This window comes from Equus quagga, chromosome 2 (genome assembly GCF_021613505.1).
Source record: "Equus quagga isolate Etosha38 chromosome 2, UCLA_HA_Equagga_1.0, whole genome shotgun sequence".
Classification (NCBI taxonomy): Eukaryota; Metazoa; Chordata; class Mammalia; order Perissodactyla; family Equidae; genus Equus; species Equus quagga.
Window position 1 is genome coordinate 114,144,407 of NC_060268.1, and position 27,478 is coordinate 114,171,884.

General features: G+C 38.1%; 1 protein-coding gene across 4 annotated transcripts; it reads left to right on the forward strand.

The window, feature by feature from the left end:
• Window positions 1-7,574: 7,574 nt before the first annotated feature.
• Window positions 7,575-26,749, forward strand: ZNF248 (zinc finger protein 248). Of its 4 annotated transcripts, XR_006887545.1 has the most exons (9): window positions 7,575-7,666; window positions 8,451-8,514; window positions 9,246-9,347; window positions 9,447-9,488; window positions 17,294-17,420; window positions 17,687-17,782; window positions 22,507-23,577; window positions 24,342-24,422; window positions 24,856-26,749. XR_006887545.1 is itself a non-coding variant. In XM_046654043.1 (8 exons), the coding sequence occupies exons 4-8, from the start codon at window positions 9,474-9,476 to the stop codon at window positions 24,356-24,358; spliced, it is 1,326 nt and encodes a 441-aa protein (XP_046509999.1). In that variant the 5' UTR covers window positions 7,575-7,666; window positions 8,451-8,514; window positions 9,246-9,347; window positions 9,447-9,473; the 3' UTR covers window positions 24,359-26,749. The 4 variants fall into 4 exon arrangements, 2 of the variants coding, with proteins under 2 accessions (XP_046509999.1, XP_046509998.1); XR_006887544.1 differs by having other exon boundaries at window positions 22,507-24,422; XM_046654043.1 differs by having other exon boundaries at window positions 24,342-26,749.
• Window positions 26,750-27,478: the final 729 nt, after the last annotated feature.

Below are 27,478 nucleotides of genomic sequence, written 5' to 3' on the forward strand. Positions count from 1 at the left end.
AACGGAATAGAATTGAGAGTCGAGAAATAAGTCCATACATCTATGGTTAACTGATTTTTGACAAGTGTGCCAAGAACATTCAATGGGGAAAGATTAATCTTTTTAAAAATGATGCTGCTACAACCAGATAGCCACTTACAAACAAAGTGGGCCTTGCTTCACACCATATGAAAAGACTAACTCAAAATGGATCAAAGACCTAAATGTAAGAGCTAAAAGTATAAAACCCTTTGAAGAAAACAGGAGAATATTTGTATGACCTTGGATGTGGCCATGAATTCTTAGATATGACACCAAAAGCACAAGCAACAAAATATAGATAAACTGCACTTCACTGAGATACAAAACTTTTCTGGTTGAGAGGACACTATCAAGAGAGTGAAAAGACAATCCACAGAATGGGATTACTTATTTGCAAATCATGTATCTGATAAGAGACTTGCATTTGGACTATCTAAAGAACTTTTACAGATCAATATTTAAAAGATAATAACCTAATTTAAAAGAGGGCAAATGATCTGAATAGAAATTTCTCCCAAGAAGACATACAAATGGTCTATAAATTTATGAAAAGATGTTTAATGTCATTATTCATCAGGGAAGTGTAAATCAAAACTACAATGTGATACACCTTCACACCCACTAGGATGACTAGAATTAAAAAATCAGGTAAAAACAAGTGTGTGTCAGAATGTGGAGAAACAGGAACCCTCATACACTTCTGGTGAGAATGCAAAATGGTGATGCCACTCTGGAAAACAGGCTGGCAGTTCTCAAAAGGTTAAACATGGAGTTACCATCTGAATCAGCAATTTAATCCCTAGGTAAATACCTAAGAGAAATGAAAACATATGTCCATAAAAAACTGATACATGAATGTTTATAGTAACATTATTCATAAGAGCCAAAAGTTGGAAAGAACCGCCATCAACTGATGAATGGATAAACAAAATGTGATACAACCATACAATGTAATAGTATTCAGTCATAAGAAAGAATGAAGTACTACTACATGTCAAAACACAATGAACTTTGAAAAACAGTATGCTAAGTGAAAGAAATCAGTCTCAAGAGACTACATATTGTTACCATTTATTTGAAGAGGCAAATCTATAGAGAAACAATAGATTAGTTTTTGCTTCAGACTGGGCAGAACGAAGGTATTGGGGGATGATACCTAAAGGGTATGGGTTTCTTCTGAGTTGATGAAAGTGTTCTAAACTTGACTGTGGTGACGATCACTCCTATATGTGAATACACTAAAAATCATGGAATAGCACACTTTAAATGAGTGAGCTGATGTGTGTAAATTATAGCTCAATAAAACTTTTTTTTTTATTGGAGGAAGGGTGGCATAGGAGCCAACTGAAAGAGTTCCCAGTGGCCAAAATTGGAACAATTTGAGCAACAGAATAAATAAAGTAGTATTGGATTATGACCCAAAGTATAAAATAAATATCCACGAATCCATACTGATATAAATAAATGATTGAAGGGGTCTGGCTCTGTGGCCGAGTGGTTAAAGTTCCATGTACTCTGCTTTGCTGGCCTGGATTCGGGGTTCAGATCCCGGCGTGGACCTGCTGCACTTGTCAGCCATGCTGTGGAGGCATCCCACATACAAAATAGAGGAAGATTGGCATGGATGTTAGCTCAGGGTGAATCTTCCCCACCGAAAAAATAAAATAAATAAATGATTGAATAAATTACTAAATGGGGGAGAAAACAAATTTTCTGTGAGAAGAATTCTAAATAATTTATGCAGATACTCTGCCCATGAGGAAGTGGATATAGCTCCCTACTCCTGAAGTGTGGTCTGCACATAGTGACCTCCTTCCAAAGAGGACAGTATGAACACAGGAGAACAGAGTAACACTACAGTGGACAAACATGAAAAATGCTACCTTATTCATGTGACAGGTAATTAACAAGGACACTTACTTGTCATGTCTCTTTTGGCTCCTCTTAGCTGTGACAGTGTCTCAGATTTTTCTCACTTTTGATGTCTTTGGCAGATTTGACGAGTACTAATCATCTGCTAGGAATTGTCTACTGTTTTTCTTATGATTAGATCAGGGTTATGCATTTTGTGGAGGAAGACCACAGAGTTAAGTGCCATTCAATTACACCCTATCAAGGGTGGATGCTACCAATATGACTTATCACTGTCGAGGTGTCCCTGTTAATTACATAACAGAAGATTGCAGGATGCGCTGTCATCACACAAAAATCAATTGTACTTAGGGGCCGGCCCTGTGGCCGAGTGGTTAAGTTCACACCCTCCGCTGCAGGCAGTCCAGTGTTTCGTTGGTTCGAATCCTGGGCGCAGACATGGCGCTGCTCATCAAGCCATGCTGAGGCAGCGTCCCACATGCCACAACTGGAAGGACCAACAACAAAGAATATACAACTATGTACCGGGGGGCTTTGGGGAGAAAAAGGAAAAAAATAAAACCTTTAAAAAAAAAATCAATTGTACTTCGTGTACTAAAAACGAGCCATTGGAATTTAAATTATATATACAATTTACATAATTGTAGGAAATATATATTTTTTAAATTATGTGTGTAATTTTTGTAAATATGTGTGTGTGTAACTTTTTAAAGTGCCAAAACCAAAATATTTTTAAAGTTTAATTTTATTTTTTGTTGTAGTTGACATACTATATTAGTTTCAGATATACAAGATAGTGATTTAACATTTATATACATTATGAAATGATCATGGCAAGCCTTGTAACTGTCACCATACAAAATTATTACAATATTATTGACTATATTCCCTGTGACTTATTTATAACTGGAAGTTTGTATTTCTTAATCCCCTTCACCTATCTTGCCTGTCCCCCGACCCTCTCCCCTCTGGCAAACACCAGTTTGTTCTTTCTATCTATGAGTTTGCTTCTGTTTTGTTTGTTTTGTTTTTCAGATTCCACATATAAGTGAAATCACATGGTATTTGTCTTTCTCTGACTTAACTTACCATAAGCTATAATATTAAAGACAGTGTGGTACTGATGAAAGGATGGACACCTGAGATCAATGGAACAGAATAGACAGCACAGAAATAAATGCACACAAATATGGCCACTTGATTTTTGATACAGGTACAAAGCCAATTTAGTGGAGAAAGGACAGTCTTTTTAACAAATGGCACTGGAACATTTAAACATTCACATGCAAAACACCAAAACAAACAACAACAAAATGAACGTCAATCTATGCTTCACTCTTATGGAAAAATCAACTCAAAATGCATTGTAGACTTAAATAAGCTTAAAATTCTAACACTTCCAGGTGTATAGGAGAAAATCTTTGTGACCTTGGGTTAGGCAAAGAGTTTTTTTAAGTTTCACACCAAAATCACAATCCAGAAAGTGAAAAATTGATAGATTGGACTTCATTAAAATTGAAACCTTTTCCTCTGTGAAAGATACTAAGAGAATGAAAAGACAAGCCACATACAGGTAGAAAATATTTGCAAATCACATTTCTGACAAAGCATTTGTATCAGAATATGTGTAGTTCTTAAAAGCAACCACAAGAGGGGCTGGCCCCGTGGCCGAGTGGTTAAGTTCGCGCGCTCCGCTGCAGGCGACCCAGTGTTTCGTTGGTTCAAATCCTGGTCGCGGACATGACACTGCTCATCAAGCCACGCTGAGGCAGCATCCCACATGCCACAACTAGAAGGACCCAGAACAAAGAATATACAACTATGTACCAGGGGACTTTGGGGAGAAAAAGGAAAAAAATAAAATCTTAAAAAAAAAAAAAAGGCAACCACAAGAGAATAAACAATCCAATTTAAAAATTGACAAAAGATCTGAACATGTATGTCACTAAAGCAGATACATGGCTAGTACATAAGCATGTGAAAACATGCACAACATTAGTTTACAGAGAAATGCAAATTAAAACCAGCATAAGGCCTTTATACTCCTATTAGAATGGGAAACAAAACAAAGATGAAAATACAAAATAGTGCTGTGGATGTGGAAACTGAGAAATGGGAACTCTCACTCATTGCTGGTGAGATCACAAAATAATACAAGCACTTTGGAAAAGAGTTTTACAATTTCTTATAAATTCCAATACCACACAATCCAGCAATCCTCCTCCTGTGTATTTACCCAAGTGAACAGTAAATGTATGTCAACACAAAAGCCTCAAAACAAATATTTATAGTATCTTTATTCATAATCACCAAAACAGGTAACAACCCAGATATCCTTCAACAGGTAATGGAGAAATAAACTGTGAAACATCTATAAATAAAATACTACTCAGTAATAAAAAGGAATGCTAATGCCTCACACTACAATATGAATCAATTTTAAATGATTTTTGCTAAGTGAAAGAAGCCAAACCTAAACGCTGCACATTATGTCGTTCCATCTATGTGACATTCTGAAAAAAGTTAAATTATAAGACAGAGAACAGATCAGTGGATGGCAGGGGCTGGGGGGGAAGGAAGGGCTGAGGAGGGAAGTTCTACGGTAACAGAGCTGTTGTGCACGGTGCTGGGGTGACACACTCATCAAAACCTGAGGGCTGTACACTGCCAAGAGAGAACTTAACTCTAACTAGGTAACCAAAACAATCAGACAGCGTTGGATGGAACGTGGACTGTGATAAGTGACTGTTTTTACAAACGTATCCTGTAACCTGAATGAAAAGGGTGGGAGGAAAGGAGCTGACCTAAATAACTTTGTAAAACAACATTTTTACTGGATACTAGAAGACTGGAAACAAAAAGAACTGTACAGAAACACTGTAGCCTGGCTGGTGAATTCTCACAGGCGTTAGCAATTCTGAAACGGTAATGCACACTAGGGCTAAAAGAGTAAGTAAATATATTGTAGATAACAGTAACCAGGTACCTCAGCGTCTGAGTATGAAGATAAAAATAAGCAAGCGGCAGGTGGGGAGTCTAGAATGAACCCCGAGTTAGAGAAGGAGATATCAGCGTAAACTCATATTATTTTTAATATGTATATGTATACATAGTACATACATGTATAGATACAGAAATATAGATATTGTAATATAGAGTACTAACATGGATTAGCAAACATACATATTTCTTAGCTCTGTCTTCTGAGTCTAGAAACAGTTACATTCAGCATCAGTAAGCACACCTAGGGCTCAGATGTTCATTTCTCCAATAAAATAAACCAGGGCCCCTTGGAAAAATGGCTGATTCTAGGGCTGGGGCAGGAAAAATGCAGGATGAGCCTGGAGCATCTTGTGGTGTCAAAAAGCGAGGATATGCTTTAAAAAATTTTTTAAGTATATATTAAAAGGATCCAAAAGCTAACCTATGATAGCTCTCAATGCACCCGGAAGAATTGGAGCAACATAATGACACCATAGTATTGGAAGAAATGAAAAGGGAGAGGGGGCAGGGGGGAAAGGAGCTAAATAGGAGCAACAACATGAATGAATCTTAAATGAATTTTGTTAAGTGAAAAAAGCCAAATCCAGGAGATACATATCATGATTCCATTTGACATTCTGAAAACGGTAAAATTATCGAACAGAGAACAGATCAGAGGGTGCCAAAGGTTGGGTGAGAAAGGTAGGGTTGAACAACAATGGTTGGGAATGAAATAAATATCCATGAGTCCATATTGACATACATAAATGACAGAGTAGTTAATGGGGAAAATAAAACTTTTCACTTACAGAAGAATCCCAATTAATGCCTATATAAAGAAGAGGTGAAATAGAAATTACCATTTAAAACACCACAGTAATAATTGCTGCAGGCAAGATCCACCAATGAAAGCTAAAATTAGTGGCCAAAACTCTAAATAGAAACAGTATATTTACATAGCCTCAAAAGGTCTCTCCTCAAATTTACTAACAAATGTGGTGGTTTTAAAATATGACCACAAATCCAAGATGGAGCTTATTTCCAGCCCCCGTGAGTGTGCACTGGACTTAGTAACCCACTTCTGAGTGTAGACTAGAAAGGGGAAAATCCTAACTACAGAGTGGAGAAACCTATCAGACACCACCTTAACCAAGTAATCAAGGTTAATACGACAAGTCCTGTTGATATCGTGTCCTATCTGTGGTATTCTTCCCAGAAACTTATAACCACCACCCTATCAGGATAAAACATCAAACTCGAATTCAGGGACATTCTTCTTCTTCTTTTTTTTTTTTTAAAGATGGGCCCTGAGCTAACATCTGTTGCCAATCTTTCTTTTTCCTTCTTCTCTCCAAAGACCCCCAGCACATAGCTGTAAATTCTAGTTGTAGGTCCTTCTAGTTCTGCTGTGTGAGACGCTGCCTCACCAAGCCTGGACAGGCGGTGCTAGGTCCCGCCCAGGATACAGGAACCCTGGGCTGCCAAGCCCAGCCACGAACGTAACTACTGGGCCACAAGGCCGGCCCCCACGGACATTCTTCAAACTATCTGACCCCTATTCTTCAAATATCTGAAGGTCATGAAACACAAGGACAGACCAAGAAACTTAACAGATTGGAGGAGACTAAAGAGACAGGATGACTAAATGTACTGTGGTATGCTGGATTGGATCCTGGATCAGTAAAAGGACGTTAGTGGAGAAACTGATGAAATCGAAATAAACTCTGTAGTTTAGTTAATAGAACTTTACCGGTGTTACTTTCTTAGTTTTGATAAATGTACCATGGTTATTAAAACGTCGACATTAGGGAAAGCTGGGTGAAAGTATACGGGAACTATCTTTGCAACTCTTCCGTAAATATCAAGTTATTAAAACATGAAAGTTAAGAGGTGACACTGACCAAAAAGAGTTCGCAATATATTGTTTCATGAAAAGTTCGCCATAAAATAATATGCCCATATGATCACACTGTGCTAAAAATGTCCAGCGGATGTGCACATAAAAGAATGCATATGTGGTTCCAGGTAAAATATGGTTGGTTCCAGGAGCGTGCTTTCTTCTTTAAGCGTGGTGTGTGAACAGTTTCGGACATGCCAAGTTTTTATTATTGTTCGATGCCGAATTGCTAACTTGGTTTTTTCCTCATTCCAGAGAATAGCTATGCTGGTCAGTTATTACTTTAGACAAGTCTACCTTCTAAACTGCTAGAAAATAAATTTATCTAAACTAATCCAACATCTATCTGTCCACGTTCATAAATGCAATTCACGCACACCTTTCCTTCTCTCGGTCTGTGTCCAAACGGCACACTGCTTTGATGCACACCTCCAGGGCACCGATAGAAACCTGGCTCCAGGCAGCAGGAGTATCTCAGTAATCTCGTAACGCAGTAAACCAGGCAGAAACTCTCCAGCTGATTTCTAAAGGAGTGGACACGGTGTACAGTGGGAAAGAGAATCTTGAAAAATGTACAGGTACTAAACAGTTTATGTGCCAGACACCGTCCTAAGTGCTTTTACAATGTAAACACCTTTAATCTTTATAAAACTATTAGCTAGGTATTACTATTAGCTTACTTTTACAATTTAGGAGTGAGGCATCGCTTCTAAGCATAAAACCACTTTTCCAGCCCAGGCTGCCAGAAGCCAAGCTCCAGCTCGCCGCCGCCACCGCCCCCTCCTTCTGCGCATGTGCGTCCCCGCCTTCTCCTCCCCTAGTCCTTGCCCGGCCTCCAGCCCCTCGTGGGAAACAATCCCTGGCCTCCCGGTCCACTCGGCAAGGGAGCCGCGGGTGAGCCCCGGAGGGTGGGGGCGAAGGCAGAGGGGGCCTTGCGCAGCTCGGGGGTCTGGTGGGGGCGGTGGTGCCCGGTGGTGGGTAGGAGCCCCGCGGACACTGGCCGGATCCCTGGCGTCTGCAGCGCCTGCAGAGTTGAAGGGACGGCGAGCGAGGGCGCCTGTGTTTAAAGGGGCCGAAGGCCAGCGTGGGAACCCGGGCTCTCGGGCTCGCTGCGCCCGCAGGTGTCCCGCCCCTGCCCTGAGCCGGCGGCTCTGTCGGGTGGTCCCGGGTGGGGAGTGCGCGTGCGTGACGTGTGCGCTGGTCCCACGGGCGTGCGGTGGGGGCGGGGAAGAGCGAGTGCGCGTGCGCGACTTGCGCGCGTTTGGCGTAGTGACGTGTGCGCCTGCGTTTCTTGTGCGCTGTGCTTAGGGAGCGGGGTGGCTGGGGACCGGTGTCGGGGAGAACGAGTGCGCCCGGCGGGGGGTCGGATATAAATGAATTGTTCCCAATTAGCCGACGTGAGACTCGGTTTCCTTATCTGTAAAATGCGGGTCTGAAGAATATTTGCCGCGTTGTGTTAGCTGCTATTGTATTATTTGTTAGGTGTGTAATAACTGCGGCCGGGGCTTGGCCAAGTCTCTAGGGCCCCCGTTCCTCAGTTAACTCATTCGTGAATAACGGAGGAAGGTAGGGGCTGGACTAGCTAGCCTAAGCTTTCCTGGCCCTAACGTTACCCAGATACCAGGTTATTCTTTATTATGTATTCATTTGTTATTTGTTATGTATAATCACGACACAGTATCCTGAAGCCATCGAAGGCTGTGTGACGGTGGAAGGTCTGGGACAAATTTAAGAAGAGCGAGGTGAGCTGGAGCTGAGACGGGTGGGCTCGCAGGCTACACAGGAAATGTCACCTCTCTGGAGAGTTTGTGAGGGCGTGGTCGGGGATGAAAGGCTCACCAGCCATAGCTTAAGGAATTCTGTCCTTACCGCTCCCTAAACACCTGCCGCTCCCCTCGTTCTTCCTCCCCTCTTTCCCGAGGTGAGCTGCCCTCAGACAGTGTCCCATTGTTGATGGCATTTAGAGGGATGCTGAGGTTCCCGCTCTCCCGGCCTTATAGCCGCACAGGATGGTAGTGCAGGCAGGTCCTTTTTGAGTTAGACGTTTTGACCTTATTTGAAAGATTAAAAAAATTGAGTCTGAGAAGGTGAAGGCTGACACAATTTGTTAATGGCAGAACCAAGATTAAAAGTCAAGTCTGCAGATTGCTAGGCTACTGCCCATTTTGTTACTGTTAGGTCAAAGATAGTTTCTTATTAAAAGAGCCTTTTGAAAATTGTAAGCAGGTTAGAACAAACATTTCAAAAAATGTATCTTCTTAAACACCCCCATCCCTTTTTTCAGAGGTTTCTTGGATTATCTGACCTCATGGGATTAATGGTGTTACCAGGTAAATAGATAAACAAGTTGGCTTGAGGGCTTTTTTTCCCAACCCTGCAACGTAAGGTTGACAAATCCATAGTGTTTCCTCCTCTAGATTACTGTTATATGTTAAACTCATCTTCTCATGTTTTTAATTTTTCTGTGTCACAGAACCTAAATTGGTAATAAATCAATAAGAAACAAATGTTTACATTCACTCAGTGAAAAGTATCATGTCTAAACTCAACATATATCGGAGCCACACATGGACATGTAAGTATCTTGTGTGTGGAGCTGTGTAGGCAGGTGAATCCAGGAACTGCAAGGCCGGCCAAGTTCTCCTGACTTCCTTCTTCCTTCCTTCTCCCTCAGCTCTCCCGCCTCCGCTAAGAGCAGAAAATGAACGAATCCCAGGTGAGTTTTTTGTTTATTTGTTTCCAATTTATTTTAAAGTGAGTTTTCTTAAGTTTATAGGGTTTGTATTTTTGAAGTGAAAAAGTAGAAATTGGCAAAAATTTACATTAAGGGAAATGTAGTGAGAGTTACAAGTCCAAAGTAGGGCAGTTGGCAAAATTAGATGCAGGATTTTTAATTTTACAGATTTATACAAGTTATTATAAAATTTTCTTTGATCTTCCTAATAATAACACTGAAATAAATACAATATAGTGCCTATAGTCATTTCGTGGTGGAAACAGCACAGTGCCAAAGCAGAACTCAGTGCACATACTTTTCAGGGGACCAAACAGTGACGTTTGAGTAGATAGCTCTCTCATGGTCCTACTTGATCCAGGAAAAAAACCTTGAAGATCTGGCAGAATGGAACGACTGCATGTCCTAAAAATAACTCTCCATAAATGCTTGTTTGTATTTCTAGCTTGAGGAGCAGACAGTTCTGGCTTTTCTTTCTGCATTTCTCATTTACATTTCAGCCTAATGAATGTAGTCTTGCTCCTTTACCACCGCTCACCTGAATCCCTTCCAGAAAAGTCTTTGTCTTACTTGACCCTTCTGCAGCATTTGATACTATTTTCCATATTCTCTTTGTTTTGAGTCTTCTCTGTTGTCTATGACACCACATCAATTGTGGATGTTCCATAGTTTATTAAACTAATTATTACCTATTTCCAGCCTTTTGCTACTACAAACCATGTTTTAATGAATAACCTTGAACATATAGGTTTATTCTATCAGATAAATTCCCGGAAGTGAGATTGCCAGGTTCAAGGGTGAATACAATTGATAAACTTGATCAGTTTGGTGGGGTTGTAGTATCATTTTGTATTCCCATTCCCACTGCATGAGAGTGTGTGTTTTTTCACAGCTTCTCCCATGGATGTATGTGGTTCAACTTTTGGATTTTTGGCAGCTTATAGGTAAAAAGTGGAATTTTATGTAGTTTGCATCTGCAATTTTCTTAACCCTGAGGTTGAATATTTTTTTCATGTATCTACAAGGTGTCTTTATTTGTATTTCTGTAAACTTTCTGTTCCTATTTTTTGCTCATTTTGCTCTTAGGTTTCTGGCTTTATTATTTTTTTTCCCCCGTGTATAGTTAGCTCTTTATATAGCAGGGATACGAATGCTTGTCTATTTTATGAGTTACAAACTATTGTTTTCTGGTATATCGTTTGTCTTTTGATGACTGTTCGTGGTGTTTTTCTTCCATCCAGGTATCCTGTTTCAGGATGCCACATTTCATTTAGTTGTTATATTTCCTTAGGCTTCCCTTGGCTGTGACAATTTCTTAGACTTTCCTTGTTTTTGACGACGTTAACAGTTTTCAGGAGTACAAAAGAAGTGTTTTGTAAAATGTCCCTTAATTGCGATTTGTTTGCTGTTTTTCTCATGATTAGATTGGGGTTATGAGTTTCTTGGAGGAAGACCACAGAAGTAAAGTGTCATTTTGTCTCATCGTATCAAAGGAAAATGCTCTCAGCATGATTTATCACATTTGATGTATCGCTGAGGTCGTGTGGTCGTTTCTCCACTGTAAAGTTACTCTTTTTTCCTCTGCTTTCATACTATACTCTGGCAGGAAGTGGGGAGTTATGCTGCACCTCCTTCATGATGGAGTATCTACACAAATTATTAGGGTATACTGCACAGAAGATTTGTCTGTTCTCTCCCATTTATTAATTTATTCAGTTATTTATTTATATCAGTATGAGCTGATGGTTAGTTATTTTCTACTTTGGTTATAGTCTAATACTACCTTGTTCATTTGTTGCTTAAATTGTTCCAGGTTGCTTATTAAGAGCACTTTTAATTGGTTCCTGTGTCCTTTTGACATACCCCATTATTGTATTTTTGTTTGAGTACCTCTTTACTTTCTGGTACTAGAAGATATTCCAGGTCCATCTTATATATATGCCTTGCTTTAGAATTAGCCATTTTTTCCTGAAGGGCTCAGGTTCCTTTTATTGGAGCATGGTTTTAGAAACCAAGATTGGAGGGCTACGTGTGCCTGTTGCTACTGGTGTGTCGTTGCTTGTAGACCATCTCAGCTGGCTGAACAAGGAAATATATGTGTATACCAACTCATGTATATATACATATCTATAAATACTTTGGTACATAACCATCAGTATCTGTATTAAGCTAAGCATAATCCACACTGCTGTCTCCTGCTGTAATCATTACCACATGGGACATCCTAGCTTTCTCTCTTGCTTGTCTGTAATCTCCCACTCTAACAATGAGAATCTGGCTACTACCACTATCTGCATTTCATTTACTTAATTATTCAATTTCAGCATGTATAAGTGATTTCAGAGTTGTTAACGCATGGACTCCTGGCTCCTTCCAGTTTTTTGCCACTATGAATTAAGCTGCCAAAAGTATTCGTATGTAGGTTTTTGCTTGGACATAAGTTTTCAAACACATAGGGTGTGAAATTGGTGGATCATGTGTTAAGACTGTGTTTAGCTTTGCAATAAACTGCCAAACTGCTTTACAAAGGTGCTGTATCATTTTGCATTCCTACCAACCACGAACCAGAATTCCTGTTGTTTTGCATCTGGACCTGAAATTGATATTGTCATTCTTTGGATTTATTCTAATGCATCATGGTGTCGCATTTTTGTTTTAATTTGCATTTCCCTAATGACAGATGATGTTGAGCATTTGTTCATAAGCTTATTTGTTATCCATATATCTTTTGTGACATGTTTGTTAAGATCTTTTGCTCATTTTTCAATTGAGTTATCTTCTTGAGTTTTAAGAGTTCTTTTGTATATTTTGGATGCAGTCTCTTATTAGATGTATGTGTTGCAGATATTTTCTCCCAGTCTATGGCTCATCCTTTCATTTTCTTAGAAGTATCTTTTGCAGAACAGAAGATTTTATTTTTGATAAACCCTCCTGTGTATTTTTTTTTCGTGGAATGTGCTTTTTCTGTTGCATCTAAAAAACACATCACCAAATCCAAGATCACATAGATTTCCTATCTTCTGTGGTCTATATTTTATTATAGAAATTTTATCATTTTGCATTTTGGTCTATGATTCATTTTTAGTTAATAGTTGTGTAAGGTGTAAGCTTTTTGTCTAGGTTCTTTTTTTTGCATGGATATCCAGTTGTTCAAGCACCATTTGTTGAAAGATTATCTTTTCTCCATTTAATGCCTTTGTGCTTTTGTCAAAAGTCAGTTGACTGTATTTCGGTGGATCTATTCCTGGACCCTCTATTCTGTTCCATTGATCTATGTGTGTCTTTCACCATTAACACACTGTCTTGATTACTTGTAGCTTTATAGTAAGACTTGAAATCAGGTAATGTGAATCCTCTTTTTTCTTCCACATTATGTTGGCTGTTCTAGGTCCTTTACCTTTCTGTGTAAGTTTGAGAATCATTTTGTCAGTATCTACAAAATAGCTGGGATTTTTATTGGAATTGCATTGAATTTATAGATTAAGTTGGAAAGAATTGACATCTGAACAATATGGATTCTTCTGATTGATAAATATGGAATGTCTCTTCATTTATTTAGATCTTTGATTTCTTCCATCAGTTTTGTGTTTTTCTCCATATCCCTGTAGTATATTGTGTTAGATTTATACTTGAGATTTTTTTCTTTTTGGTGCTGTTGTAAATGGTATTTTTTTCATTAAAAATTTGAAATTCCAGTAGTTTATTCTGATATAGTAGTCCCCCCATCCATGGTTTCAGTTACCCATGAACAATAGTGTTGTGAAAATACTAAATGGAAAATTCCAGGAATAAATAATTTGTAAGTTTTAAATTCCATTCTGTTCTGAGTAGTGTGATGAAATCTTGTGCTGTTCTGTTCTGTCCCATCAAGGATGTGAATCATCCCTTTGTCCAGCATATCCACGCTGTATATGCTACCCACCTATTAATCACTTAGTAGTTGTCTAGGTTATCAGATCGACTGTCCCAGTATTGCAGTGCTTGTGTTCAAGTAACCCTTATTTTACTTAATAATGGTCTCAAAGTGCAAGAGTAGTAATGCTGGCAATTTGGAGATGCCAAAGAGAAGTTAATGTTCTTAATCTCTTACTGTGCCTAATTTATAAATTAAACTTTGGAACATATCTCCCACAGATAAGGGGAGTACTACTGTGTAGGAAAGCAGTTGACTTGTTTATATTGACCTTGTAAGCTATGATGTTGCTATATTTGCATATTACTTCCAGGAGGGTTTTTTTTTGGTAAATTCTTTGGGATTTTTCTACCTAGACAATCATGTTGACTTTGAGTAAAGACAGTTTTATTTTTCCTTTCCAATCGTATACATTTTATTTCTTTTGGTTTTGTTTTTTGTTTATTTTATTTTGTTTTTAGTCTTACTGCAGTAGCTAGGACTTCCAGTACAAAACTGAGTAAGAGTATTGAGACTGGACATCCTTGCTTTGTTCCTGTGCTTAGGGGAAAGATGTCCAGTCTCTTAACATTAAATATGATGTTAGCTGTAGGGTTTTTGCAGATAGTCTTTTATCAAGCTGAGAAAATTCCCTTCTATTCCTAGTTTGCTGAGAGTTTTTTATCATAAATGGCTGTTGGATTTTGTCAAATGCTTTTTCTTCATCAATTGATTTGATCATGTAATTTTTCTTCTTTGGCCTGTTCATGTGCTGTATTAAATTGATTGATTTTTGGGAGCCAGCCCCGTGGCCAAGAGGTTCAGTTCATGCATTCTCCTTTGGTGGCCTGGGGTTTGCTGGTTTGGATCCTGGGCGCAGACCCATGCACTGCTTGTCAAGCCATGCTCTGGCAGCATCCCACATAGAAGAACTAGAATGACTGACAACTAGGATATACAGCTATGTACTGGGGCTTTAGGGAGAGGGAAAAAAAGTGAAAGATTGGCATCAGATTTCAGCTCAGGGCTAATCTCCCTCGCCAAAAAAAAAAGCATACCTGAAAAAAAAAAAAAGATTTTTCTTCAATGGTGATCCAGCCTTCCATACCTGGAATAAATTCTACTTGGTTGTGATTTATAATTCTTTTTATACATTGTCATATTTGATTTGCCAGTATTTGAGGGGCTTTGTATCTATGTTAATGAGGGATATTGGTCTTTAGTTTTCTCATAATGTCTTTATCTGGTTTTGTTATTAGGGTAATGTTGCCCTCATATGATGAGTTTAAAAGTGTTATTTACTGGAGGAGATTGTGGAGAATTGTTATCTTTTACATAAATGTTGAATAGAATTCACCAGTGATACCACCTGGGCTTGATGCTTTCTGTTTTGGAAGTGTTTGAATTATTAATTCAATTTTTTTTTAACAAATCTAGGTCTATTCGCATTATCTGTTTCTCCTTGTGTGATTCTGGTAGCTGTGTCTTTTAAGGAATTTGTCCGTTTCATCTAAGTTATCAATTTTTCAGAAATAAAATTGTTTGTAGTATTCTCTTATTATTCTTTTAATGTCTTCAGGATCAGTCATGTTGACCTATCTTTCATTTCTGAGATTTGCAGTTTGTTTGTTGCTTTTCTTGGTTAGCTGGTCTGGAGGTTTATTAATTTTATTGAACTTTTCAGAGAAGCAGTTTTTGGTTTCATTGACTTTCTCTCTTTTTTTCATGTTTTTAATTTCATCGATTTATTCTGATTTTTTTTTATTTCCTTTATTTTGCTTGCTTTAGGCTTAATTTGCATTTTTCTCTAGTTTACCAAGATGGAAGCTTAGGTTACTGATTTTAAATCTTTCTTTTCTAATATATACATTTGATGCTATACATTTCCTTCTATGCACTGCTTTCACTACATCCTACAAATTTTGGTAAGTGGTATTTTCATTTTTATTTCATTTAAAATATTTTTTAAAATTTCTGGGACATCTCCTTTGACCTGTAACTTATTTCCAAGAGTGCTGTTTAATTTTCAAGTATTTGGTGGATTTTCCAGCTGTCTCTTGCTTACTGATTTCCATTTAATTCCACTGTGGTCTGAGAACATATTTTGTATGATGGCTTTTGTTTTAAATTTAGGAAGGTGTGTTTTGTGGCCTAGATGATGGTCTGTTTTGGTGAATGTTCCATGTGAGCTAGAATAGAATGACAGAATGTGTATTGTATTTATTTTGGATGGAGTATTCTATAAATGTTAGATCATGTTGATTGATAGTACTGTTCAGGTCATCTATATACTTTCTGATTTTCTGTCTGCTTGGTCTCTCAAGACTGACAGAGGGGTGTTGAAGTCTCCACCCATGATTATAGATTTGTCATTTTCTCCTTTCAGTTCCATCAGTTTTTGCCATATGTGTTTTGATACTCTTTTGTTAGATGTATACATATTTCAGATTGTATCTTCTTTCTTTAAAGGATTTTGAATCCACCTAATGAGTTCTTAATTTCAGATATTGTATTTTTCAACTCTAGAATGCCCAATTTCTGCCCATGAGTGTACATATATGTATACACACATGCATCAGAAGTCCCCAAGACCATCTCCAGGTTCAATGATTCACTAGGATAACTCAGCATGTAGTTGTACTTATAGCTATGACTCATTAAAGTGAAAGGATACAAAGCACAATCAGCAAAGGGAAAAGGCACGTGGGGCATAGCCCAGAGGAAACCAAGTGCAAGCTTCTAAGTGTCTTCTCCCAGGACACACTGAAGTCCTCTTGCAATGAGATGTGACAACAAGTGTAAAATGTCTGCCAGGGAAGCTCAGAAGACACTCAGAACTGTTATCATCAGGGGCTAGTCACATAGGTACTTTCTATTTAGCACATAAAATTTCAGACTCCCAAAGGAATGCATGTGTGCAGCATAAACCATATTGTTTACACAAATAGTTTAGGCTCAGGGAAGCATTCTTATCGGGGAATGGTGAGAACCCTCCTGACATCCAAGGTCCCAGATGCCAGCCAAGGGACACCCTTGTAGCAGACCTTTCAAAGGATCGCAGTCTCATAGCTACTCTGTTAATTCTTTTCTGGACAACACACATACCATATATCTGTTGAACTTCTCCCATCTTTTCATTTATTTTGTTTATGTTTTCCTCTGTTTTATTGAACATATTAATTATAATTCATTTGAAGTTCTTGTTTAATTCCAATATCTGGGTCCCCTATGGGTCCGCTTTTATTTTCTATTTTATTCTTAGTTCCTGTCTCTTCACATAACATGAAGTTTTTTATTGGATGCCAAACATTGTATTTAACAAAAAAAAAATTGGTAGAGACTGCAGAAAATGATCTCTTTTAGCAGAGAGGAGTCATCTTTTTCTCTGGTGGGCAGGTAGTTTAATTAGTCGTGAGCTGAGCTTGGTCAGGGCCTGCACCATATTCATTTTAATCTCGCTATTCAGTTTAACAACTGAAAGTTTTACTTCCTCAGTGGAAGTTAACTTGATAATACAGAAGATAATATGAAAGAACTAACTTTTCATTGGTAACCCCAGTCTGCTTTGTGCATACTGCTAGCTCCTGCAATGTCTAATATAATAAATGTTAATGTATATGTCTCCTTACCAGGTCGTAAACCCTTTGAGAACAGGAACTGTTACTTGTTTGTTTGTTTTCGTCAGTAAGTATTAGCAGCTACTAGGACAGTTCCAGGCCCTTAGTGTAAACTTAATTTGTACAAGATATTTCTTTTATCTTAGATAGTATAGCACAAAAGAAGGCAATCTTATATGTCAATTTTTAGTAAACTCTAAATAGATTAGTTCTTTTAAATCTTTTCCACATCATACAGTTCTGACAGCTTTATATAGAAAAGGAATATACTGTTACAGGAACAAGTGTCTTTCAAAGATGTATGTGTGGACTTCACCCAGGAAGAGTGGTATTTGCTGGATCCAGCTCAGAAGATTTTATACAGAGATGTGATCTTGGAAAATTACAGCCACCTTCTCTCAGTAGGTAAGAATTTTTTTCCGTATGATCACCAGTAGCATGCATTTCTTAGTCGATGAAACATGAACTCCCTGTGGAATTTTCTGATTTGAAGCTTGAGATTAAAGGCTCTGATATGACCGATCCCTTTTGGCCACCATAAAGAAATATGTTCTTTTTCAGGGATTGGTTCATTTGGGCACCTCCTTTGGACAGGTCCTGAAGCTATACCTTTCTTCCCCGTCATTTTTTCAGAATCCCCAAAGCCAGGCTGTATTATTTTCTCTTAACAGGGTATTGCATTACTAAGCCAGAAGTGATCTTCAAGATAGAGCAAGGAGAAGAGCCCTGGATATTAGAGGAAGGATTCCCAGGCCATTCTCACCCAGGTGAGTTAGTGAGTTCACAGGCAGATGGAAACCAGAGGAAATGAGATCTCAGGCCATTGGTTTAGGGTTTATCACCTTTGAAATATTTCTCAGAAATTTTTTTTTTAGCCCCAGACCTTTAGAAGTGACTAAGGACAGTTGACTCACATCCCTCCATTACCTTAATCACATTCCTCCATGTCACTTTTACTCATAAATGCTTTCCTTTGTTCTTTGACATTTTAGAGTGATTTACCTATACCCATAATTCAAACTCAGTTGGCTTCATCTTAGATAGTTTTTCTTGGTTAATTTCTCTTTTAAAATTGTACACCTTCCCTCTGTTGTCTTTGGATACCTTTTGTTAGCTGGTATGTATTCATGCAATAATTCCAGATATTCATTTAACAAATATATGATGAACACTCACTGTGACCCAGTTATGTTTTTAGGTAAGTAAAAGAATAATATTGCTGTTATCATACAGTGTGTATTACAATGAGGGACAAAGAGCAAATGTGTGTTTGCATATGTGTGTGTGTATGTAGATATATGTGCATGTATAACACACACAATGTTGGGTGGTAGTAAGTACTGTTTAGGTAGTAAGTACTGTTAAAGCAGTGGAAAGGGGGAAAGAGAATGATGGCATGTGCTATTTGGTGAGGAAGTCAGAGGAGACCTTTTTAATGAGGTCCACAGTAGAGATGAGACTAATAGAGTGTGAGCTTTGTGGACTGTGAGTATTCCAGGCAGAGGGAACATCAGGTGCTGAACTTCTCAGACAGTGTGTTCTTAGAGCATTTGAAGAATAGCAAGGATGTCAGTGTGGCTGGAGGCGAGTGGGTATGGGGGAGATTGGTACAAGATAATGTCATAGGAAGTAACATGGACCATGAGTGGATACATTAATTTTGAGTGATGTGAGAAATCCTTGGGTTTTTTTGAGTAAATGTAGATCAAATTAAGTTATCAAATCTGATTTACAGTTTAAAAAGGGTCTCTCTGAGTTCTTTGTAGTGAATACACTGTAGTGGATAGGTGGTGTTTAGGCATGAGCAAGGAAGGAATACCAGTTAGGAGACTATTATGTACTCCAAAGGAGAGAGGATAGTGGCTAAGGCTATGTGAGAAGGGCTGAGAAGTGGTATGTTTGTAAATATATCTTGAAGATGAGACCAAGAGGATTTGCTGTGAATTAGATATAGAGTGTGAGAGAAAGGGAGAAGTCAAGCATGAGCCCAATGGTTTGTCTCAAGCAGCTGGATAAATTAGGGTGCCATTTACTGAGAGAGAGAAAATTAGGGAGGAAACATTATAGGGGAGTTATTACAAATTTAAATTTGGACATGCGAAGTTGGAGATAACTGTTAGTCTGTGTATTGAATAGGAGGTTGGATATATACAAGTATGAGGTACAGGGTTGAGGTCAGAACTAGAGGTATCTGTTTGAAAGCCATCAGCTCTAGGTGCTAAAGGCATGGGGCTAGAGGAGATCTTCTGATCAGAGGTTGGCAGACTTTTTTGTAAAGACTAGATAGTAAATATTTTGGACTTAGTCGACCACGTGTGGTCTTGGTGATGGTGGTTGTTGCTGCTGCTGCTCCTCTTACCTCTTTCTCCTCCTCCTCTTTCTTCTTCCTCCTCACTCTTCCCTGTTCCCTCTTCCATCTTTTTCCCTCTAAAGACATAAAAAACATTTTTAGTTCAAGGACCATTACCTTGCAGTCATAGTTTGCTGACCCCTTTTCTAGAGAGTGGTTGTTTGTGAAAGATGTAGTCCTGGGACAATACCACTTTTACAAGGTGTGTAAATCCATTATATCTTATAATTAGAGGAGATGGAGAAGGAAGAATCTGAGTGACATGCAGGCCAGAGAGCCTGGTTTCCTAAGAGTCAAATAAGGAACATTCTGCCATCCTGTAGCTACCTTAAATGGCAACCATAGGGTCACTGTACTAAACCTGTTATCCCCTTTAACTAGTCTCTTCATACTCCTGTTGTTTTCCTTTCGAAACCTTCTTCTGCATCTCTTCATTTTCTCACTTTTCACTGATATCACTCAAAACCAGAACTGTGTCTGTGTTCTCTCATTCCTGGCTTGATCTAATTCATAATTGGCTCTTATTTTTTTACCTACAGCATCTAATTTATCTTTCACTGTCCTGACAGAATTGCTCCTTAATAAATGAAACTAAAGTCTCCTTTTGTTGACTGTGGTCCTATTCTACCTATCTCAATTTTTCTTTCTGCTCTTTAGATTTTATACTAAACCCCATACTATCTTATATCTTAAATTTCACTTATAAATGCTTTGTCTTTTATCTACAACACTCTTTATTATTTACTTTGCTTTTTCAGGTACTTTAATTAGTATTGTGCATGTAAAGTGTTTAGACCTCATATGGTACACATAGTAATGGCTTGAATGTTACTGTTTCACTTACTTTAAATTAAAGCTTGATTTTTTGCTGTAACTTAAATAGTCCATCTTTTATGACCCTAACCCACTAGTAGCTGTATCCCAAAAAACTCAGACCTGATCATAAGACTGTTGCTTAGGATTTCCTTCCTTACTGAGATTTTGTTTTCCCAAAGAGAAGGCCCTTTCTTAATTTTCCTAATTCTGATATTTTAATAATTATTTTGTTGAGTAACTATGGAGACAACTTTAGATCATTCTTTTTCATCCATTCAGAAAACATTCTGTAGTACTTTTCCTAAATGCATGTTCCCATATATTTCTCATGTATTACAGCTTATCAGGTACAGGTTGGAAATTATTCATATGCATATTGTCTTTTAAGAATCATGAATGTACTGTCTTAGTGAGGTCAGAGGAAACAGGATTTTGGTATCACCTGCCAAAAGCCGGACTGTGGTCATGACAAAGGGTGTAGCATTAGCAATGGATTTATTTTACATTACAGTGAATTACACTGACACCAACTTCTTCTAAAGGCAGCAAGTGGAAGCTGAAAATGGTAGGGATGTTGTAGGGTTTGTTGGCTTTTGTCCTTTTATTATTATTTTTGTGGTTTATTGTTTTAAATTAAAGAAGGTAGCGTTTCCTGAAGGAGGTCCAGGTCCCAAGGAGAGCCAAGACTGGAGTGCAGCTAGTTGAGTGCAAGCTCTGTTGTTTGGAATGAGCAATTTGTGAGAGACCCTGCTACAGCTGCACAGAGATATTTTTAATGGACTTGTGGAATGGTGGTTTGAACACTTAGTGTGAATCCAGTTGGTATAAAGTTTTTGTTTTGATTTGTTTTTGCCAGGATAATAACTATTATCTGTTGGTCCTTAGAGTGGGCTTAGGACTATCATAGATTGTTTTTTAAACATGTGATTAATGTTACATTGGGTAGCAACAGTGAAGTATAGCCAAGAATTTTTATGATGACGTTTACTGAAGGTCTCAGAACCATATAGAGAAATGTGATCCATGCAAGTAAGTAAAAGCCATAGATGAGGCTAGATATAAAAGCAGAAAACCTTGATATAAAAGATAAGCCTAGATATAAAAGCAGACTTAGAGATCAGCATTGCCTCAGAATCAAAATCCTTTTGGGGAAAAGTAAGCTAGCAGATGGAAGGGAAGAAACATATGGTTTGATGGTCAGGACAAATTCATTAACAGCTGTGAGAAGACAAATGAACCTGGTCCTTTTGCAGAGATAGCCTGCCCCTCATCTATTTTGTGTTTCCTGTTGGACATTTGTGTTATTGTGAATCACAGCTGGATGGAGAGTTGGCGTGTGAGATAAAGCAATGTCCCTTAAAACATGAGGAAATAGGTGCTTTCAGAAATTTATTTTGATGTTGATGTATCAAATTGGAAAAAGAAGAAATGCCAACTTGCATATTAGTGAGGATCCTACCACAGTAATCAAGCTGTGAGAAGATAAGGACAGAAACCGTGATCTGCCTCTGCCAAACCGAATTCTTCCTCTAATATGCTTCTCAAACAGTTTTCCTTTTTAAAAGAACTCCCTTGTTGAACTCATTCAGTTCTCTGAGTTTCCCATTCCCTCCAAGAGCAACTCTCAGAAAATCCCCATCTCTTGCTCACTGTGTCTTGAGTTTATTTTACCTTCTTTAGCCTGCCTCTATTACAACATTTTAAAAGATAATTATTCCTTGGGAAATAAATTAAAGGAAAAACTAGATCCTAGGGTATAGGACTATTCTGTTGAACCTGAGGAAGTTAGTGTTTTCAGAACTTCAGTTTGGTGTTGATGCGTAGAGTGGAAGCCTGTACTATAGGAGGAACCCTCCCACAGTAATCAGTATGTGAGGGAATTAGGACTGAATGTTGTTCTGTCTCCCCCAAACGTAGTTCATCCTCTCAAAGCCCTTGCCTAGTACTCTTCGCTGTCAATTTATCCAGTGTTTAATGTCTCTGGCTCACCCCATCCTCTTGAGTTTCCCTATTTCTGAATCAGCCACTCACCAGTTCCCTGTGCTCTGAATTTTATTTTACCTTTTCTCTGTCCAGTTTTGAAGGTTATATTTGTAAAGTGTTAAATGTCATTGCCAGTTTCCTTTCTCTGCTTCCACTGCAGCATGTATTTATTTTGCACTCAAACCAGAAGGGTAAAGGAAATGTATAGTTGGATTTAGTTCATACAAGGAATCTGAGCCTAAAACAAAAGAATTGACTATATAATAGGACATTTGTGTAAAAGTCCAATTCCATTAAAAATGTACTAGGTTCATAAGATGTGGTTATTTTTCTCATTTCTAGAAGACTGGAAAGTTGATGACCTGATAGAGAGCAGCCAGGAAAATCAAGATGAACATTTTTGGCAACTTGCTTTCACCACCAACAAAACATTAAGTACAGATAGTGGTGATAGAGTAAGGAAAACTTTCAATCTGAGTACAGACTCTGTTCCTTCAAGAAATTTTCCACATAAGATATGTGACTCATGTGAAATGAGTTTGAAAAATATTTCAGGCTTAATTATTAGTAGAAAGAACTATTCTGGAAAGAAGCCTGAAGAGTTTAATGTATGTGAGAAGTTGCATCTTGATATTAGGCATGAGAAAACTCCTAATGGAGGGAAATCTTACAAATATAATCAAAAAAGGAATGTCCTCAGTCATAGCCAGGCTCTCTCTCAGTCAATTTTTCACCAGCCTTTTGAGTATAATGAAAATGGACAAGGCTTCCATGAGGAGGCAGCCTTTTTCACAAACAAGAGAACTCAGGTAGGAGAGACACTGTGTAAATATAATGAGTGTGGAAGAACCTTCATCCAAAGTTTAAAGCTCAGTTTGTCTCAGAGAACTCATTTGGAAATGGAGCCATGTGAATGCAGTATTTGTGGGAAGTCTTTCCATACGGATTTAAGATTGGGACATCAGAGAGCTCTTACAGGGGAGAATCCTTATGAATATAATGAATATGGGCAAATCTTCTGTGACAATTCAACTTTCATTATCCATCAGGGAACTTACACAAGAAAGATTCCCCATGAATATAAAGTAAGTCAGAAAATGTGGGAGAAGTCAGCCCTCTTTAAACATCAGGTAGTTCACATGAGGGAAAAACCTTATGAGCATAATGAAAATGGAAATAATTTCAACAAGAAGTCACCTCTCACCCAGCTTCGAAGAGGTCACTCAGGAGAAAAAACCTTCGAATGTGGTGAATGTGGGAAAACATTCTGGGAGAAGTCAAACCTTACTCAGCATCAGAGAACACACACAGGAGAGAAACCCTATGAATGTACTGAATGTGGGAAAGCCTTTTGTCAGAAACCACATCTTACCAACCATCAGCGAACACATACAGGAGAAAAACCCTATGAATGTAAGCAATGTGGAAAAACGTTCTGTGTGAAGTCAAACCTCACTGAACATCAGAGAACACATACAGGGGAGAAACCTTATGAATGTAATGCATGTGGAAAATCCTTCTGCCACAGGTCAGCCCTAACTGTACATCAGAGAACACACACAGGCGAGAAACCCTTTATATGTCATGAATGTGGGAAATCCTTCTGTGTGAAGTCCAACCTCATTGTACATCAAAGAACTCACACAGGGGAGAAACCCTATAAATGTAATGAGTGTGGGAAAACCTTCTGTGAGAAATCAGCTCTCACTAAACATCAAAGAACTCACACAGGGGAGAAACCCTATGAGTGTAATGGATGTGGGAAAACCTTTAGTCAGAGGTCAGTACTCACTAAACATCAGAGAATTCACACAAGGGTGAAAGCTCTTTCAACATCCTGAATGTTCAGAAGCCTTCATCCACCCTTTCTAATTTGTTGTACATAGTTTTAGAAAATGAGATTAATGAAACCCAAAGAATGCCACAAGTGACTAGAAAGTGACATCTCATTGTACTTCAGATAATTAATACTAGAGTAAAACCTTATTAATGTTTTGAATATGTGAAAGCTTTCAAGAAAAATTAAAACTTTTCATCAGAAAATTTGTGCTGAGGGGAAATTTATTCATTTAAGTCATGTGGTAAAAATCTTTAGGATTTATGTTGTATAGTGGATGTGATGCCAAAATTTTATTGTAAATATAATGGATAATATTCATTTATACCCATATTCACAGTGGAATCTGAAGCTTAAAAAAGGTTGAATGGCAACAGCATTAAACATTTATGTGAAGAGTCCCTGATGTTTGCGGGCCTATGTGAGTATGCTAATATAACAGAAATTTGAGGTATGCTTGATTTGTATATGGGGGCCCAATATACTTGTGAAGAGAAAATATGAACCCTTAGTTAAGTAACTTTATGGTCTATATTAATATTTCCCAAAATAAATGCCACCAGTGTCTTTATAGGTTGACATAATTATACATGTGTATATATGTATATGTAAATATGTTTATACACATATATCCACACATACAGTGGTGTGCTAGTGTAAGCTCATACTGGCTTGCAAGTACTGCTGATTTTTAAATTTTCAGGAATTTTGTGAGCCAGTTGTTAAATAGAGTCATTATTTAAAAATTATATAAACTTACAATTAAATTATATTAAAAACAAAGGTAATAAATACTCAACAATCATCACTTCATAATTATTTTGTAACGTTTTGCTGTTATCTCTGTTCTTTAGGTTACTTGTATTATGGAACCTGCATGATGAACATGCTGTATAATGGTGTGCCACTGCACATCTCCAACTGAATGTGCCAACCCCACATTCAGTGCCGTCATGTTGATAGCTTGGCTTTACTGGGAGTATTTACACCATGGAAATTGGCAAACTCTACAAATCAGGGTTTTTATTTTCTCAGAGAACCTGTTGTTAAATATTTACAGTAGCACACCACTGTGTATATATGAAAATACATTTGGAAAATTCTAAGTACAAACCACATAGCCCTTCTCCTATTTCCTGACATAAATAAATGGCTATGGCCATAATTACTGAACTGCCTCTTCAGTAAAGAAGCCAAAATATGTTTTTTTGAGGTTTTTAACTACCTCTGCATCAGTCCTCTTCTAAATATCACGAGTCTCTTTATAGTGTGGCCAGTATGTTATTTTACAACCACATCACCTACCTTTTCTCTCACTTTGCTGGCATCTATGAATGAGTATGGCCATTATTACTGAACTACCACTTATATAAAAAAGCCAAAAAATATTCTTGTGAGGTTTTTCAGCTGCCTCTGGGTCAGTCACTAATGTAAATGCGTTAATAATGATATTTATATAAATTTCAGAAATGTTAACATCAGTTATGAACAGTAATACTTACTGCACTCTACAAATAAAAAGTAGTAGTATGTAATGAAATGCCTCTCTCATACTCTTGGTATCTCATTCCTGTATCTATTTAGGCATAATATGTGTAACCTGAGTTGTATGTAACCCAGGAACTATGTATTTCTATTTAATTTAATAGAGTGTCATATACCATCTCTGTCTCCTTTGTCCTACTCTTACCTGTGCTTCCTTGGAACACATGGATAAGCAGCTCCAAGAGACACTGCCCACCTACCAGACATTCCCTACTTCTTAGGTACTGGGCTCTGTTTTGTCTCTTTGTCCATCCTTCCCCCAGATGATTTAGGGCTAAATTCAGATTAGTCTAAGTTAATTATGAAGATTCTATTCTAAAGATTTTGTTGGGGTGGACATGTGAGCAGTGAAATGTTTGGAAAATATTCTGCAGTGCTTCTGGGAGAGATCTGAGTGATAAAATATTGTCATGACATAAGAAGAGATTGTCTTTCTTCTGCTGGACTTTTTCGTGTCTGTATGTTACAGCAGATTACAGCATGTGGCCCTGAAGGGCTAAAATAGCCTGACGATAACAGTACACTCCTGGCTCAGAGGTGGCATTACTGCCACCACTGCATAGCTCTATCTGGACCTGCTCTCTACTAAGTCTTTGTATTACTGCGTTAACAGTGCTTTCTTATTTATCCTTAGGGCTGTCTGTTATTTAGAGCTGAAAGCATTCCCCCTGAACAGACAAATTCTTTTCTAAGTGTTAATGTTCTATACAGCAATTTTGGAGAAAAATTCTTTTGACAAATTAATATAGGGATGGCTATTTGTATCAGCCATGGTTCTGGTGAAAAACAGAATTCTACTCCAACTAAGAAGATTTTAATGGCAGATTTATTACAGTGGTTTGGGCCAGAAACAAGGAATATTGAAGCAACTAGGATCAATATTGAAGAGACTAGCATCAGCAGGAAGCCATTACCATCCTAAGTCCTAAAGGGGGAAAGGATGGAAACAAGTGTTACCAGAGCCCAATAAGAGCTGCCCTCATGGAGGAGGGGCCACCTCATAGGAGATACTGTGGCACCAAATTGCTGGTGCCTCCCTTTGGAGAATCCAACCAGATCCCATCTACAGGTGAGCCCAGGTGGGCAGAGAAGGTCTGGGTGGAGCCAATGGAGAATAAGCAGCGCAGTGTTTTTTATTCCTGTAAATTCCTGTGTTAAATGCTCAGTATTAGAAATAAAGTTATTCTACTAGTTGAAAGTCATGCTTCTGCTTCATTGTGCTTTTGTATTGTCATAAGTAAATTCCTTTTGGAACTGAGCACTGTGGCAGGTATGTTTGTCCTTTGATATACATAAAGCAGACATTATGTCAAGTTGCATTTTTCATATGTCCTTCTGTGATGTTTCTTGTTATATGTGGTGTGAGGTAAGCAGCTCTCTGTTCTTCCAAATAAAGAGCCAGTTGTCTCTGCACTGTTTGATTAATTCACCCTTTTTCTTGTTGGCTCGATATGGCATTTTTATCATGTACTTAAATATTATGTAGTGGCTGTTGCTTTTGTCTGCTCAGTGTACCTTTTCTATGTTCTTCTAGTAATATATCCCATCCTTATGAGCACAGAGTTGGCATCTGCCTGGCCCCACATTTGTATTCATCCAGGAATAATGCTTTGTTACAAAATAGGCCCATGAGAACCATCCTAGAATATTTTTATTGAGAAGTCACCATGACCAGAGAGTTGTATCCCTTGTTGCTGCCAGTAGCTATATCAAGAAAATTTATCTTCAAGGGAGAATATGATGGTGATAAGTGTCATAAGGAAAATAAAAATAGGGAAAGTTGTCAGAAGGATGGTTTGATTTTAGATAGTGTGGAGAAGGAAAGACCTCACTGGGAAGGCTACAATGAAGAGAACGAGCCATTTGGATTTCTGGAGGAAGAGTGTGTGTGTGTCTGTAATACTTACACATGTATAACCAACAATTTTATAT

Excerpts from the sequence above, each read along its gene's own strand:
- ZNF248 (XM_046654042.1), top strand. Across the intron at positions 17,421-17,686 it reads CAGCCACCTTCTCTCAGTAG|GGTATTGCATTACTAAGCCA; the intron begins GTAAGAATTTTT and ends TTCTCTTAACAG. Across the intron at positions 17,783-22,506 it reads CCCAGGCCATTCTCACCCAG|AAGACTGGAAAGTTGATGAC; the intron begins GTGAGTTAGTGA and ends TCTCATTTCTAG.